Source organism: Colletotrichum acutatum, assembly GCF_030867785.1.
Source record: "Colletotrichum acutatum strain CBS 112980 chromosome Unknown BDZ83scaffold_18, whole genome shotgun sequence".
NCBI classification, from domain to species: domain Eukaryota; kingdom Fungi; phylum Ascomycota; class Sordariomycetes; order Glomerellales; family Glomerellaceae; genus Colletotrichum; species Colletotrichum acutatum.
This window is the reverse complement of record NW_026849012.1, coordinates 1-15,767: the sequence shown is the minus strand read 5'-3', so window position 1 is coordinate 15,767 and position 15,767 is coordinate 1. Positions and strand designations below refer to the sequence as shown.

The window sequence follows — 15,767 nt, the reverse complement described above, 5'->3', positions numbered from 1 at the left end:
CTTTTGCTTGATTGCTATTTTTGATATGGCATATTATTGCAGACGTAGGAATCCTCTCAGCTAAGATTTCTTGGCATGGTTTGCTGCCTACTTCAATTGACGGAGGCAACCCGCCTTTTGATGCTTGTCTCGGTATTAAATTGTCGTGACTTTATCAACACGCGCTACTGAATACCATCTTGCAGCAAAGAGATTTCGGGTGTTATCTTTCCCTTCAAGTAGACGTATGTATGTTATGATGCAAGCCATTTTCGTAATTAGGTATACTCTACCTCATGCAGGAAATGGAGCTCACAGTAAGTACTTTGCTCGACTTTATACTTGTTCCCGTGTGCAATCGGAACAATGATTCATCGTAACAGCAGAACACACGTGATGTTCCCATTACCCGACACCTGATACGGATCATGGGAAGCAATAGTTCATAAATATGAATTGAGCTCTCGACAGTGATAAAGCAAACCATTATGTGAAGATTTGTAGTTATCTTAATGTTTTCTTTTCATATTTGCATGACGTATGAATAATATTACATGACTCATGCGCGGAGAGTATTGCTAGGTTTGAGTGATATTACAGTGACCTGATTTCCTCTTGCTCAAAAGGATAAGGACCAGTGAAGTCGAGGAAAGATGGATAACGAAATATGAAGGAATCGCTCTGAGCCCCAGAACTATCAGATTATTAGAAGCCAGAGCGATTAAAACTGCGGAAACTGTCAACGACAGCCGAAAAAATGTGGTTTCTGTGGAACAGAGGCTAAATTGTCATGGAATGATTGCGATATAGACCTAGGTAGCCATGCCGAAAATGGTAACACTCCGAAACAAATTGTAGGGCACGTCCCGAAGACTGAGCGAATGCCCTTTTCCCTCAGATATGCAAAGAGCTGCTCTGCACATCACCTTTCAATCATTTTACACATCTGTCTGAGAATCTGATTAAAGGCACAACTCATTTTATCGACGTTGTTGCTCGACCTTGCAGCTGCGGCGGCATTTAGCAGCAGCTTCGCCGCGCCTTCACAATGACTACCCTCGACATCAAAGAGACGGACATACCAAATTTGGCAGGACAGACTGCAATTGTCACTGGTGAATCATGTTGAGCCATGCTACTTAGTTCTTAATACTAATTACCATGAATAGGTGGTTCGTCTGGCATCGGATTGGCCACTGCAAATATCCTAGCATCTCGAGGAGCTAGCGTAATTCTTCTCGATGTCTGCCAGCCCACAGAGACACTACAATCCTCTGTACAATTTCGTAAATGCGATATCAGGCGCTGGGTTGAGCTTTCAGATGCATTCTCTCAGATAGGACGAGTCCAGATTGCCGTTGCGAATGCAGGAGTAGACGAAGACGGAACATATCTGAACGATTCGTACGATGACGATGGCGACCTTCTCGAACCAAATTACGATGTGGTCGATGTAAATCTTCGAGGCACTCTGAATTTCGTAAAGCTTGCTCTGCACAGCATGAGGAAACACAGCGTACAGGGAAGCATTGTGCTGACATCAAGTGCAACCGCTTATTCCCCGGAACAGTCCCTCCCTGTGTACAGTGGGACAAAGGCAGCAGTGAGTAGAATCTGACCGAGACTAATGACAAGACTGACCGAATTAGCTGATCAATTATTTGCGGGCGATGCGCTCAAATTTGCGAGACACTGGTATTACGATCAATGCTGTCGCGCCAGCCGCAACTATCACCGGTCTGTTGCCGGCGAAGCTCGCTGCTCCGATCATGGCTGCTGGCTTACCAGTGAGCTCTGCGCATTTCGTGGGGCTTGCAGTGGTGTATTCCGCCGTTGCCATGGAGGCCAAAAAGGTTCAAGCATACGGAAAGGATAATGCCGAGTGGAGAGAAGCGAGTGGCCGTTGGAATGGCAGAGTCATTCTTACGTTGGGTGAGAGGTACGCCGAGTTAGAGGAACCTTTGGCGGATTGTCGTAACATATGGATGGGTATCAAAAACTTGCGAGAGACCACAATGCAGCAAGCTGCCACAGATTTCAGAAGTAGTCTGTAGAAAAGATCATGTTCTATGCTTCTCCTCCAGCCCCTCATTCTGTGCCATGTTTCTGGAGGCAGGCCTAAAAAACTAGCAATGTGACGCTCCAAGTCGGATTTATGAAATTTCCGGTCCGGGAGAACCGCAGATATAAACAGTTCTTGTTGCTTCGGGTAATTCGAAGCTCTCTATCATCGTATCTCACATTGGCTGGGAGTTGATCGCAACTCTGAAGTCTGAACCCATTGTTCTACCGCTGTGAATACAACATTAGATGTGATGTCAGCCACAAACAGGCAACGAGGCGTAAGATCATCTCTACTTCTGTCTACATAGCAACGGCCACGAGAACTTGGGTCTAGCCTACCACCTCGTCGAAATAAAACCCAATGTCGCGTAGAACATCGTCTTCGCCCCTTTCCACAGTACTTTAACTTGCTTGATGGGCCAAACACTTTTGTTACAATTGACTAGAAATCAAGATTATACTTGCACAGTTTCAGACAACTTTAGCCCGGGCGCAGTTTTCCCTTTCACCCCATGAGAGTGGATTTGGTGTTTTCCTGTCGGCTGCCGGCCTCGCTTCATTGCCCGATTGGTATGGAGCCCGAGTCGCGGTCTCCTCGCAAAGTTTCCTAATCTAGCCCTTGGTGGTCAATGTGTACGACCCACATGCCCAATTAACTAGATCATTGATCAACGGCAGACACTTTCGTCTCAAGTACGGCACCCACGAAACTTGCGCTGCAAAGGGTTCGGACGCAACCTTTAACCTGTCCTCGACGACCAATCTCCTATCCTTGATTCGTTCGAGATCCATCCACCGGCAATCTTCCACCGACGTCAGAATGATTTCCCTCCATGCGTTGGCGTCTTTCATTCTACCGGCTCAGTCAACATCGCTGAAGGTTTTTGACCAGTCAGCCAAATCTGGTAAGAGGTCTTACAATCCAAGCAACCCGCCATCTGCGGCGCAGTTTACCGCCAAGATACACCCTCGAGAGCGAGAGGTTTCGGCGGAAGTAAACGGGTTTTTCCTCGATCACTGGCCATTTCCAGATGCGAAATCCAGAAAGAAATTCGTGGCTGCGGGGTTTTCACAAGTCACCTGCTTCTACTATCCTACCGCGTTGGACGACAGGATCTCTTTCGCCTGTCATCTCCTGACGCTATTGTTTTTGATTGATGGTGAGTGACATCCTTCCACAAGCTTAAACAGCAGACAAACCGAACGTCTTGCTAATACGACCGAATTCGCTGACACTGTGTTTTCATAGATCTCTTGGAAGACATGTCGTTTGAAGCAGGCTCTTCCTACAACGAGAGACTCATATCACTTTCCAAGGGAGTGTCTTTGCCGGATCGCAGTGTCCCAGTCGAATGGATCACTTATGACCTATGGAATGATATGAGGGCTTGCGATGAAGCCCTTGCCAATGAAATTCTTGAACCAGTCATTACGTTCATGCGCGCTCAAACTGACAAGACGCGGCTACAAATCAAGGAGTTGGGGCACTATTTGAAGTATCGAGAAAAGGACGTTGGCAAAGCGTAAGTCCGCTCGGATCCGTTCATTACTCGTCTGTTCAAGCACTCACAATTGTCTAGGTTGCTATCTGCCTTAATGAGGTTTAGCATGAAGCTGCATCTCAGCCCTGAAGATCTGAATTCGGTCGAGGATATTGAGATTAACTGTTCAAAACATATCTCGGTTGTTAACGACATCTATAGCTGGGAAAAGGAGTTGAAGGCTTCCCAGATAGGCCATAAGGAAGGGTCCGCCTTGTGCTCATCCGTGGCAGTTTTGGCTTCGGAGACTAGCCTGGACTATTCAGCTTCGAAGCGCATCTTGTGGATAATGTGTCGCGAATGGGAGATCCTCCACATCCAGCTTGTCACTAGTAGATTATCAAGTGGTGAAGGTTGCAGTCCGGATTTGCAGGCGTTCATGAAAGGCTTGGAGTATCAAATGAGTGGAAATGAGGCGTGGAGTAGCATTACACCGAGATACCATTCGGTTTAGTTCAACTTTATGCATGAATCTGTCTGAAAAAGAGTTCAATCAAAAGTTCCTGTTGAGTCGGACTTCCCACATGGATCATACTTTGGCTTCGGTACTCTAATACGAGTTACTGTGGTACTTCATTTGTTTCAAATGTTGCATTTGACAATCTAAATTCCTTGTACAATGTGCGTAACAACCTCCATATTCTTTCTTCTGATTAAGGTGGCATATATGACATACTAAGATATGCCATTAATGCTTTGCGACATCAAAGTTTTCTATTCAATAGAATGGACTCTACCACCGGCCAAGTGTGGAGAATCCTGCGACCGAGACGTGTTAACTTTTCTCTGGAAGTCACTAAGATAAGGTAGAAAAAGGCTTTATATGAGCGTAGCCATACTATTTTGAGGCTAGAAAGGTACAGTGTATGAGACAAGGTGAGTCCTTAGGCCTTGCATTCTAAGACTAGTCCTCCCTTACCAGTTTCCAACTGCTGTCTGACGTCCAAGTGGGACGTTGGCCTTTGACAAGGAAACATCCGCATCTATGAAATCGACGCTGTCAAGGGATTCAGCGGTATTTGAACCATTATTAGCAGACGCCAGCTTAGCTTCCAGCCGCTCATCATGGGCGTTGACAATGTCATTCGGCAGTCGCGCCAGAGCTTGATCAAGATCCTCGATAATATCTCGAACATCCTCTGTCCCAACCGAGAATCGAATGAATGCCTGCGCGATGATCTCATCAGCCAACGTAATATAACCGGGCGATTCAAAGTGATACTCACTGGTGTAATGCCTGCCTCTCTTCTATCCTTCTCAGACATGATAACATGAGTAGAATTCCAAGGGTGGGTGGCCAGGGTCTTTGAGTCGCCAACACTAATACGTATAATTTAGCAAAGCCTCCTTGTACTAACCATGCTGAATTTTACTCACTTTGTTTGATGAGATACAACCTTGACAAAGTTCATGAGCATCTTGCTAGCGGCGTCTCCTCCCTTGGGCCCAAATGAAAGGACACCTCCATAACCGTTTCTGAGATACTTTTTGGCGTTGTCGTGATATTGGTTTTTCTCCAGGCCTGGTAGTTTTGTCAGAGAAAAGCCAATTGATGATCTTGTATTGACAAATTCAACGTGCTAACTTACCGGGATAGTTGACCCACGCAATTCTTGGATGTGATTCCAAGAACTGGGCCACAGCCATTGTGTTCTTGGTATGTCTCTCACATCGTAGACTCAACGTCTCCATCCCAATGAGTAGCTGCTGTGCTGAGGCTGGACTCAAAATCGACCCGACCTCCATCAAGATGTCAATTCTCATCGCCATCGCAAATGAAATATTGCCGAAGGCCTTCCAGTATGAGAAGCTCATTGGGCCATCTTTCTTGATCATTCGAGGAAATCGGTGACCCGCTGCGCCCCAGTCAAAAGTGCCACAGTCAATGATGACTCCGCCAACGGTGGTACCGTGGCCACCCATCCACTTTGTGGCAGAATGCAAGATGATGTCGGCGCCAAACTCAATGGGGCGACACCATGTACCACAGGCACCAAATGTGTTATCGACCTTTGGACGTGTCAGCGTTGGAGATGACCATCTGTTCTGGATTACTTGCTACTCACCACAAATGGAACATGGTTCTCATGAGCCACATCTGCTAATCCCTGAAGATCAGGAATGCTGCAGCGAGGATTTCCAATACTTTCGACGAAGAGGAGCTTGGTATTCTCGTCGATATGTTTGGCAAACTCTTCTCGGGTCTCCTGTTTGGCCCACTTCACGGTGATCCCTAGCCGTGGAAGCAGTGTCTTGAAAAGGCTGTAGGTGCCTCCATATAAGTTGATAGAGGCCACAACATTATCGCCGGCTCCTGCTAGGCCGATAATGGTATTGAAGATGGCGGCCTGTCCTGAGGCCGTGGCTACAGCCGCAGTGCCTCCTTCCAAAGCGGCGGCCCGTTTTTCGAAGACTGCAACAGTTGGCTGCGAATGAGTTCCAGTAAATGTGACGCGATATCTGAAATAGCCTACTTGAAAGACTTACGTTAGACACTCTGCTGTAGAAGTAACCTGCTTCTTGAGTGGCACACACCCTCTTGGCATGCTCACTATCTGTGAATATGAATGACTGAGATCGTACTTGAGTCAGTTGATCATAGTCAATCATCAGCAATAAGATATTGAGGCTTACCACACTGTTGTAGATTGGGACAGCTCGAGCATGTGTTTCTATGTCCGGTCGATGTCCTCCATGAACTTGAAGAGTGTCATATCGAAGACCTTCGTCAAACTTCTCGACTTTGTAAGGCTGAAAAGCATCGTGCCCCTCAGGTAAAACACTGAGAGAGAGTGGGGCTGAGCTCGCCAACGGAATGTCATGAATTGGTTCTCCCATTGTGGAAAGATATATTGACTTGAAGCGTTGGAAGAATGTCAGACAATTTGATGCCGCAAATACTATGCGTATGTTGAGCCTGGCATTGTATGGGTATTATTTAATGGCGATGTTGAGATCTCAGTCACTCTCATTCGGGCTTCGGCTACCTTCCCTGTTGGGATTTGCGGCGGCCGACATCTCGGAATTCGCATACTTTGGGAAAAGCCCGAGCGCAATGATTCGAACCTCGCAAGCTCCGCGCCTCTTGTCAGGCACTATCTGCGATGCATAAGCAGTTTTTCTCGAGTGATTACGGTTCCGCATGCGCGCGATCCCATCTAGATCTTCGTGAAACTGTCAATACATCGCGATGAAGTCATTCTTTGATCCCGATCTTCTTCGACTCCAGCATTATGCTCATGACTATACCAATGGAAATCACGAGTTGGCAATGACCTTTTTGGGTCTCACTGTCGGAGTGATCGTTTTGCTACGCGCACTATTGCCAGAAAAACAAAAACTCGTCCCTGGTGTTCTGGTCGTGGGTGGAAGTGATAGACAGAGCATTAAGGCAAATCGAGAGAGATTTCGCCAAAATGCCAAGGAGATGCTTCAGGAAGGGTACAAAAGCGTATGTCAACTTCTAAGAGTGGGTTGGATCGAGTCATTCTTACAGTGTTCAGGCCAAAGGCGACTTCTTTTACGTTCCAAGTCCACTTGGAGAACGTCTGATGATTCCCTCAAAATACTTGGAAGAGCTCAAGACGGCCCCAATCGACCAGGTAGACTTTGTTGCTACATTCATCGAGGTAATAACTTCGGCCTTCTACTAAGTTACTTCATGTATGAGATTCTGATGCTACTTTGAAGATGTTTGAGGGCAAGTACACCACCATGGGTAGTAGATCGACCCTGCATCCTCGCGTTGTTAAGGCGCAACTGAATCATCATCTCGGTAAGTGATTTTACAAAGCCATGAGAGTTGATGGGTTGTTTCTAACAATTTGCAGGCGACGTAATGCCGGCAGTGCAGAATGAAATAGTTGACGCATTTGATGACACATTTCCTGCTTGTGAAGGTTTGCGCTCAAGAACTTGATAAACGGTTTTTCTTGGCTAACGTGAACAGATTGGACGCCTGTTCCAGTCGTGCACACATTGACGCAAATTGTGGCAAGAGTCTCGAGTTGCATGTTCGGCGGTACCACTCTATCTCACAATCGAGAGTGGGTGCAGTCATCTATTGACTTTGCCATTGATGGCTTCGTTGGCGCTCAGAAACTGAAAAGATATCCAGAGTTCCTGAAGCCAGTGGCAGCCCGTTTTATTCCAGAGATTGCCAAGATTGCCAGACACTACGCGGCTGCAGAAGCTGCAGCTATTCCACTGCTCGAGAGTCGTCTTCGGACCGGGGATAAAGCTGAAGATCTTCTGTATTGGATGGCCGAGCAGGCGAAAGGCGAAGAGCGTGACATGGCATTCTTGGCCAGTATTCTCTTGAAAGTCAGCTTCGCTGCGATACACACGAGTGCAGCTGCACCTGCGCAGCTCATTTACGACTTATGTGAACGTCCTGAAATCATTGAGACATTGCGGGACGAAGTCGAGAGCCTTACTGACAGCGATGGTTTGATTACGAAATCTGGCTTCCTGAAGATGGTGAAGATGGACAGCTTCATGAAAGAGAGCCAAAGGTTCAATCCTCTCCTTCTAAGTATGTTCACCCCAATGAGTTCGGACTTTTACAGCGGTCACCTAATATATCAACGTGTGCAGTCACATTCGAAAGAGTGGTTCATCAGCCGCTTACACTATCCTCGGGTTTTACGATTCCAGCTCATACCACCATTGGGATACCAACACAAGCTATCACCATGGATGAATCCTTTTATCCAGACCCCGAAACTTTTGATGCGTTTCGCTTTGCCAGAATGAGGGAAGAGCGCTCGGACATGGAAGGTCGCGCACAGTATGTCGCATCGAATCCGACATCCTTGAGTTTTGGCTACGGGCGCCATGCTTGTCCAGGACGCTTCTTTGCGGCTCATGAGATCAAGGCCATAATGGCCCATCTGTTGAAGAACTACGAGATGCGCTTTACACATGGACAGGGACGCCCGCAGAGTGCACGAGCGGAGACACAATATCTACCGGACCCTTGGGCGACTGTCGAGTTCAAGAGGAGACTCTAGAGCGAATACTGAAGTAGTTTTAGCGTGGTAGTGAACCGCTCTGAGGTGCACTGAATAGAACTGACTAATTTTCTCAATTTGTTTTCCTCAATTTTGAGTCTATCATCCATTAGTCTGTTCTATGAAGGCCCAAGCCAACATGAAGCCAATCTGTTTCTGATAGTATGAGCTCCTTCATAGATAAATACCAAGCTCCCCAGCAACTTTTTATCATGCACCAGGCTTTGGGTGACTTCCAAAAATTCAGATATTCACCGACCGGCTAGTGGCCTGAATCATCTAACAGCGCAAGGGAGCTCCATGCTCGAGTCTCTGCGACCATAAGCCACTCGCATTTACGCCACAGGAGAAAGTGGCCACAGTCGTTATTTCGCGGCGGGGTTTCAAATTCTCAACGGAGCAAACATCCTCCATCGGAGCCTTTCCGTCTTGGGCGTCTCCGATTTCCCTTCCTGGATACGAGTCTGGCGAGGGACCTTCCGACCACGTGTACCAAACCATGTCTGCTTGGTTGTCGTGACTATTCCTGGGAGACTTTCTGCTTCATAGCGAAAGTTTACTCTAACCGAGGTGCATAAGCCGTTGGCCGGTGTAGCTTACCCTAGAATGTGTTGTAACTGAAGTGGGTACGCTGTAGAAACGTTGAGCCGGAGAAGCCGCCACCATGAACCACAGTGGCGCTTGGAAACAGCCCTGGTCACAAGGTCTGAAGCGACTACGGACTGTGCATAAGATGGAGGTAGAACGGGCGTCTAGATAATTGCTATAGCGTGTGCGCGACACATAATGTTGACTCGTGGGCATACTGATGTTCTGGTGGATGGCCAAGATCTAGGCCTCTCGGCGACGTTCCATTTTAGCAAACTTGAGGCTGATACAGCTGTTCTCCTTCAGGGCATGTTTCTCATTGATGGAACGCTAGACCTGTTACAGTGCTTCGGGGGCTGTGGCTAATCAAGCGTAACGCTCGTATATTTAAGCTTCTGCGAATGCATTCGGGACCGGGGAAGTAAGAATTAAGGTTTCGGGCTTGGGAACCTTGAACCCGGCTTGAGGCCAAGACATCCATGATCATTCAGAAGTCCAATGAGGTCTTCGACTTGAATGACTCGGTCTCCCGGCTGTCACCAGGATTATCGGCTAATCTACGGGGATGAGGTCCCTGGAAGAGGAAACGGTTCGATAATCTACGGATAGATCATCGGGTAGCGGCTGAGACCGAGGACAGGAGAAAGGAGATTATGCCAAAGCTTGGCGAAATATGTCCATAACCCAAAGGTAACTGAGTGGTATCTGCAACCCCGAGGCGGACAGACGTTGGTCGAACCCCATCTATATTTCTCGCAATCATTTGGCTTTCGAGTCAGAATATTCGATTTATCTCTTAATGTGGATCTTAAGATTCTAGAATTTTCCCTAAAGATGTACGACGTCGAAGGAGATGCTCAAGATAGAATCTAGATACGCCTCATGACTGCCCGCTCAAAGCTTCCTGCAGTTCTTCAAGACGGAGGCAAATGGGTCGTAGCGAGTTCTGGTGTGGCGTCCACCTGTGTCTGTCAACTGAAAGCCGCAAAGATTCTAAAAAGCCCCCAAGCTGCCGTACTTGCAGCAGAATTATGAAACCAAAAATCTCACATCGTTCATGGACGGTATCAATCTGATATTGTCCCAGAAGGACAGGAATCCAACGGTGTGCATGTCCGTATGCCTCAATCCTCCCGTCATCTCCGAAATTTGAGGCTTGAGAAGCACATTCCCAAACAGATGCAATATCCTCTAATATGGCCATAATCTTCTCGGCTAGCAATATTGAGAATGTCATTACCCTGGAACGATTCCGGCACGAAGAGCAATGACTTATGGATCGGCATTGGGATATTGACTTTTTGAGCAGATGTAGGGAGGTTTCTGCCATGCAAAAGGTCGTAACCTTGCTCTGCGTCTGCATTTTCTCGAGCAAATTCAGCGTCACGCCAACGCAGCGACAAGACGCTGCGGCTGCGATGTGAGCCTGTGAGCCAGGCCCAGTGATCGGGCTGCCATGGCTACGGTTGACAAGCAATGGACTTGGGGCATTCAAAGGAAAGTTGTTTGGTTGGTGGCCAGGGGTGAAAGGCACCGCGGAGCTGACACCGTGCGATGAGAGACTAGACGGTGCCCGTTTAGTGGCAACGAAACCATAAGAGACGTCATGAGATATGTCATCCCTTATGCGTTTGCTCTTAGGCCGCTGAATAGCATCCCATTGAGAATCATCTGCATCTGCTTAGCAACAATCATTTGATTTAGACAATGGCTGAAGCTTTCAAGAGCAGCGTTGCGTAGCTCATAGCTGGAAAGCTCTGACTTACCTGACGACGAGCTGCTTCTAGCAAAGCTAGTTTCCCGTGTGATTTGGACGTTGAATGGAGTTGAAGTGGATGCAAATGCTTTGCTTAAGTCATGGCTTTCAGCTTCCTTTTCAGACAGGTTTATCTCGGCGTCAAGTAACTGTAAGTCGTCCATGTCAAACTCATGCAAGTCTGACTCCATGTAATCTGGAAGGGCCAGATCCTCAAATTCAGGTGGTGTGCCAGAGGACTCCCTTTCCAGCAGGGTGCTTGGTGATTGGCCCGAGCCAACGAATGTTGGCGTTTGGATGAGCAAATTGGCTGACTGGGAGTCCATGTCAATCTCGGCTCGCTCCGGTGACAAGATTTGATCCGATGCAGCACCCTTTAACACACATTTGGGTTCAGACAACTGCTCCGGATGCGCCGATTGTAATCGCTCTTTGGGTGATCCAGAAAGGACCATCATCGGCGGTTCTTCTGACGTGGACGGTGTGACCTCGCGAGGCGTTGCGCTTTTGTGCGGCGCCGGGGGTCTTCCACCTTTGCGACGCCTTTGTGGTAGAGTATTGGAATATGTGCAAGCCAGATTTCGATCTCGGCATCGTTGACAGCCAAATCTGTGTCCAGTACATTTTAACTGAGTGAGCAGGTCAGCGCGGTTTCTCGTGAGGTTCAGTCAATCAATCGGTTTTACCTTCTTTGCTCGGCAGCCGTCACAAGCAAAATGATTGGTGTTCTGACCTGGTTGCGGTAGTTGGTGTGTACTTGAAATGCATACGACCTCTCCATCTCGGTCTTCGGTTCGAAGCGTCGCAAACATGTCGAGAGAGTCGAGTTTTGCGTCCTAACCCAGAAAGTTTTCGGTAAGTTGGGACTAGACGAACGATATCACCACATTCTGGAGCAGAAGATCTCCAATTTGAACCATCTGAAAGCTCGATAGAGACCATCTGCATGTCGTGAGGCGGAGTCCGAGGAATGCAGGGTGCCTTGTCCATTGATGTAACTCTGGTCTAAGCTGCGTCTCCGCTGAATGTCTTGAGATAAAGGGCAGTGAACTTTATTCCTAGCGTCGAACTCTAAATAAAGTTTCCTTCGCGCGGTCATTTCAGGATGAAGAATCCCAGATTCGCATTATTCTCGTACCACTTATTGAGTCGTTTTGCCCTCTGGGACTCAGTGGTCCGGACCTGGCTCAAAACACGTATATCCCACATCGCGGGATGGCGCCATGACAGCGGCTATGATGATGGACCGAGGTCCGGGTTGTCAAGCATCAGTCCCTCAAGTTATCTTCCCCGCGGTGTCTGCCCCGGCCCCCACACAATACGGGCCATGTCACTGATCACAAAGCAAAACTCAATTTCTGAAGGAAGTCAGACAAAATCAATATCTTCGTCCGGTGTACCATCCCTCACAAAACTCGACAATAGTCAGGCATAAGTGCCAGAGCTCAAGGTTCGTTGGACGGTTCGGACTGCTGTCTTGGAAGCGAACCCCGGACCGAGACAACCGTGCTCAAAGTTTGAGTTATTCATATACAAAACGTCGTCTCAAGTTTCCTTCTGGAAGACCCTGAATATCATGTGTGTGGATGAGACTACGAGTCTCAGAGTATCAAGAAGCGGGCCTAGCCACGTTCTATCATCTCCACTGTCTGCTTGCTCCACCGACCTTCGATCGAGGCCGACATTCAGTCCGGGTTGAAAGCCGTGCATAACCCTGCAACAGTCGAATGAAACTATCCACTTCCTCGGCGCCCCTTGCCTCGCCCTCACCTCGATCGTTCACCGCCGTTTCCCCAGCCCCCCAACTGCCCCTCTCGTCTCGATTGACAGGTCATATCAATATCAGGGTTGTGTTTGCAGGATCGGCAAAGTGATTTCTGGGCGAGAAACCCATAGACGAAACAGGATGTATGCCGAAAAATACGATAGCCTCGCCACACTGCTTCTCTCATCTTGGTCCCTGGGGTGTGGATTTTAAGCGCTGCGATGTGCAACGGGGTAATAATGAACCGCTCTTCGTACAGGGGTAGTGAAGCATGGAATTCATTTCCAAACGTTGAGTAAACCCTGACATCCCGCCGGGTTCTACCACCCTCTAGATATTGAGTCCGAGGACTTCCGTACGCTTCAGGGTTCCAAGGAGTAACTGTTAAGCTATTAAGGGAATTTTCACACTCTTTCAGGCCTATTAGTAGCAGTCGATTGCACCATGTGAATCAATGTGCGATGTCAGATTCATATTGTGAATCACAATGCCTCGACGGATGGGTCAAATTGCTTGAGTTGCATGCTTAAATGTGGAAGTTTTTGTTAATGAACCCAAACTGCAAAACCGCCAGGGTAATGATTTTTGAAAAGCTCTTCGAATGCTCTGTCTGGCTATTGCTTGTCCTGTGACTGGCCCATTTTTGCCTACTTGGTCAGATCCTGAACCCGTCGATGCCAATATTTCAATCAAGTGGACGCAGAGGCCTCTGTCTCACGCCATCATGTCGCAGACTTGAGGTTCATACTCCGGGGCTCATGGGTCTTTGCTTATTTCAAAGTCGGTGTTAGCTTTTATAGATGATTACTACAACTGACGTTCGGATAATAATTTGACTCTTAAGATGAACGAGTAACATAAGCTTCAGATTGACACAAAGCAACCTACTGAAAAGTTTTCTAAATACTCACCAGTTATGCAGTTTCAGTATAGTTACGACGTGCTGACAATTAAAACATGCCAAAACTTGCGTATAATTCATTGATTTAATGCTTGGTTTGAGGCTCTAAAAAGTTAGAATTGTATCTCAGCCCCTACGGTGTTGGGGTGGATTTATATAACGAATCTTGCCCTCTTATGGAACATGGAAAGAGCTTCTATCGTTGACTTCTTGAGTATGGGGAGCATAGAAACACATCCACCTTTAACTACCTACTTTACATTCGTAATTGAACTGTCCCATCAGTGCTTCTGCCAAGACTACGCCATTTAAATCTACTTAAAAAGTTGTCAACTAGGCACATTCCACCAGCCTACCTCAATCTCGAAAGTTGGCATGACGCAGTCCCTGATGATGGTATTTCGATACAGACAGCGTTTTGTCCTAGCTGAGCAAAAAAAATATCCGCGAAGAGTCATTCATGGTCTACTAGGCGAGGAGACTCGTAATGTCTCCTGCTGTTTGGGGTCCGGCGCTTCTTGGAGCCTCTCGGTAAAGTGGGTGTCGCCGTGCCGGTAACTCTGCCCTAGTAACCTGCCAACTATACTTCAGTCTTCTCAGATGGGTGATAGGAAATGTTATTTTTCCCAAGTATTTCCTCCTTCGTGGCTACTCCCAATCACATATCCTGTCGCCACCAACACAGAACGAACCCCAGCTTACCCGCCCCGAGGCCCCACCCCCGCATTTCAGCAGGACATCCCGATACTCCTCATGCCTTTCCCAATGAAACCTCATGGTGGTCCCGGGGCCTCTTTACAACGTTCTTTGGAAAATGTGCAACCAAATGCCTCCCAGGCTCCGGTCGTCGTAGTATCCGTCTTTACATATAAGCCATTTGGGCGAGCCTGGGACATTCTTCAGACCACTTTTTCTCACCTGTGATCACATCATCCATCTCACTTCAATTCTGCTCTCGACTGTCGTAGTACTCTATGCACTTGAAACACGATGTCAATCTTGCCTGTTCAGGAGATTCGTCTGCAAGAAGATATGGACACTAAGTTGAAAGAACAAACACTGGGAACAGTTCAACTCCGCCACAATGAAACTAATGAAATCATTCTGGTACCCACGCCCTCAAATGACCCCAACGATCCTTTGAACTGGTGAGTATTGATTCATTTCAAATTGCCACGAATACCCTGAGTCGGGGGAGGCTTGCGCTGAACCATAACGTACCAGGTCACCAACCCGCAAATACTACATTTTTTCGCTCACTTGTTTTGGAATCTTCTTCGCCCATGCCGTCATTGTCGGGCCTGCTGTTGCCCTGGAGTTAATCACTCTTGAGTTCTTTGGTCCTGGACCTGAAACTGTGTCAAACAACATTGCTAAAGCATCATACCTTCAAACCGGGTGTTCACTCATGATTGGTGCGGGCAATCTAATCTGGGTGCCTCTTGCAATCAAATACGGCAGAAGGCCCGTTTACATCGCGTCCTACCTTTTACTTACGGCAAGTTGCATATGGAGTGGAGCAGCGGCTTCTTTTGGCAGTGCACTTGTTGGCAGGCTCTTTCTCGGCTTTGCTTGTGCTGCTGCGGAAATCGTCGCACCCTTGACAATCACTGACCTGTTCTTCTTGCACCAACGCGGGCGTGCCATGGTGTCAGTCTATCCTTCTTTGCTTACCATCCCAGGAGCGCCTCAATTATGATGAAACGATTCTGACAATCTGTATTAGTATCTACACATGTTCCTTATCTGCGGGTGTTGGTGTCGGCGTAGTGTTTTCGGGCCTGATCACACAAACTTACAGCTGGAGGATGATATTCTGGGTATTTTCTGCCTTCGTCGGGACTTGTACGGTTCTAGTACTGTTTACCTTTCCCGAAACAAATTATCGAAGGCGATATATAACGGAGGTAGAGGTAGTATCATCCAGGCACGAATCCGCCAAGCCGTCTTCTCAGTGTCTTGAGAACCCTCCCTCTTCTTCACACACATCATCTCCATCGACGTGGAAGACCTATTTGGCGACTATGAGAATCTTCTCGGGGACTTACACTAGCGAGCCTCTACTGGCTCTGATGTTCCGTCCGCTTGTCGCCATTACTCTGCCAGCCGTGTTCTGGGCGACTTTGATCAACGCAATCACCACTGGCATGATCGTTGTGAT

The 15,767-nt window shown here is 47.7% G+C and overlaps 6 protein-coding genes across 6 annotated transcripts; 4 read left to right on the top strand and 2 right to left on the bottom strand.

The window, feature by feature from the left end:
* Positions 1–1,027: 1,027 nt before the first annotated feature.
* BDZ83DRAFT_664840 (short chain dehydrogenase reductase) lies at positions 1,028–2,041 on the top strand (the record flags this gene model as incomplete). The annotated part of the gene is made up of 3 exons (XM_060511083.1): positions 1,028–1,094; positions 1,149–1,582; positions 1,629–2,041. 3 exons carry the CDS (start codon positions 1,028–1,030, stop codon positions 2,031–2,033), a joined length of 906 nt encoding a protein of 301 aa, XP_060368263.1. The 3' UTR covers positions 2,034–2,041.
* A 645-nt stretch (positions 2,042–2,686) lies between these two features.
* Positions 2,687–4,054, top strand: BDZ83DRAFT_693029 (aristolochene synthase). Its single transcript, XM_060511334.1, has 3 exons — positions 2,687–3,203; positions 3,293–3,566; positions 3,624–4,054. Exons 1-3 carry the CDS (start codon positions 2,864–2,866, stop codon positions 4,036–4,038), a joined length of 1,029 nt encoding a protein of 342 aa, XP_060368262.1. The 5' UTR covers positions 2,687–2,863; the 3' UTR covers positions 4,039–4,054.
* Positions 4,055–4,499: 445 nt separating this feature from the next.
* On the bottom strand, positions 4,500–6,422 carry BDZ83DRAFT_693025 (Cys/Met metabolism PLP-dependent enzyme-domain-containing protein; the record flags this gene model as incomplete). The annotated part of the gene is made up of 6 exons (XM_060511333.1): positions 4,500–4,751; positions 4,811–4,904; positions 4,962–5,106; positions 5,174–5,594; positions 5,651–6,010; positions 6,219–6,422. The coding sequence occupies 6 exons, from the start codon at positions 6,420–6,422 to the stop codon at positions 4,500–4,502; spliced, it is 1,476 nt and encodes a 491-aa protein (XP_060368261.1).
* Positions 6,423–6,855: 433 nt separating this feature from the next.
* BDZ83DRAFT_570751 (putative cytochrome P450) lies at positions 6,856–8,596 on the top strand (the record flags this gene model as incomplete). The annotated part of the gene is made up of 6 exons (XM_060504335.1): positions 6,856–7,035; positions 7,088–7,213; positions 7,275–7,359; positions 7,415–7,483; positions 7,534–8,118; positions 8,181–8,596. 6 exons carry the CDS (start codon positions 6,856–6,858, stop codon positions 8,594–8,596), a joined length of 1,461 nt encoding a protein of 486 aa, XP_060368260.1.
* A 1,396-nt stretch (positions 8,597–9,992) lies between these two features.
* Positions 9,993–11,926, bottom strand: BDZ83DRAFT_609499 (uncharacterized protein). Its single transcript, XM_060507536.1, has 3 exons — positions 11,627–11,926; positions 10,951–11,569; positions 9,993–10,855 (listed from the first exon to the last, which is right to left on the bottom strand). The coding sequence occupies exons 1-3, from the start codon at positions 11,750–11,752 to the stop codon at positions 10,065–10,067; spliced, it is 1,536 nt and encodes a 511-aa protein (XP_060368259.1). The 5' UTR covers positions 11,753–11,926; the 3' UTR covers positions 9,993–10,064.
* A 2,712-nt stretch (positions 11,927–14,638) lies between these two features.
* On the top strand, positions 14,639–15,762 carry BDZ83DRAFT_570761 (major facilitator superfamily domain-containing protein; the record flags this gene model as incomplete). The annotated part of the gene is made up of 3 exons (XM_060504336.1): positions 14,639–14,754; positions 14,831–15,256; positions 15,333–15,762. Coding segments are annotated over 3 exons (972 nt in total), but the record flags the coding sequence as incomplete, so codon positions are not given.
* Between the last annotated feature and the right edge of the window lie 5 nt (positions 15,763–15,767).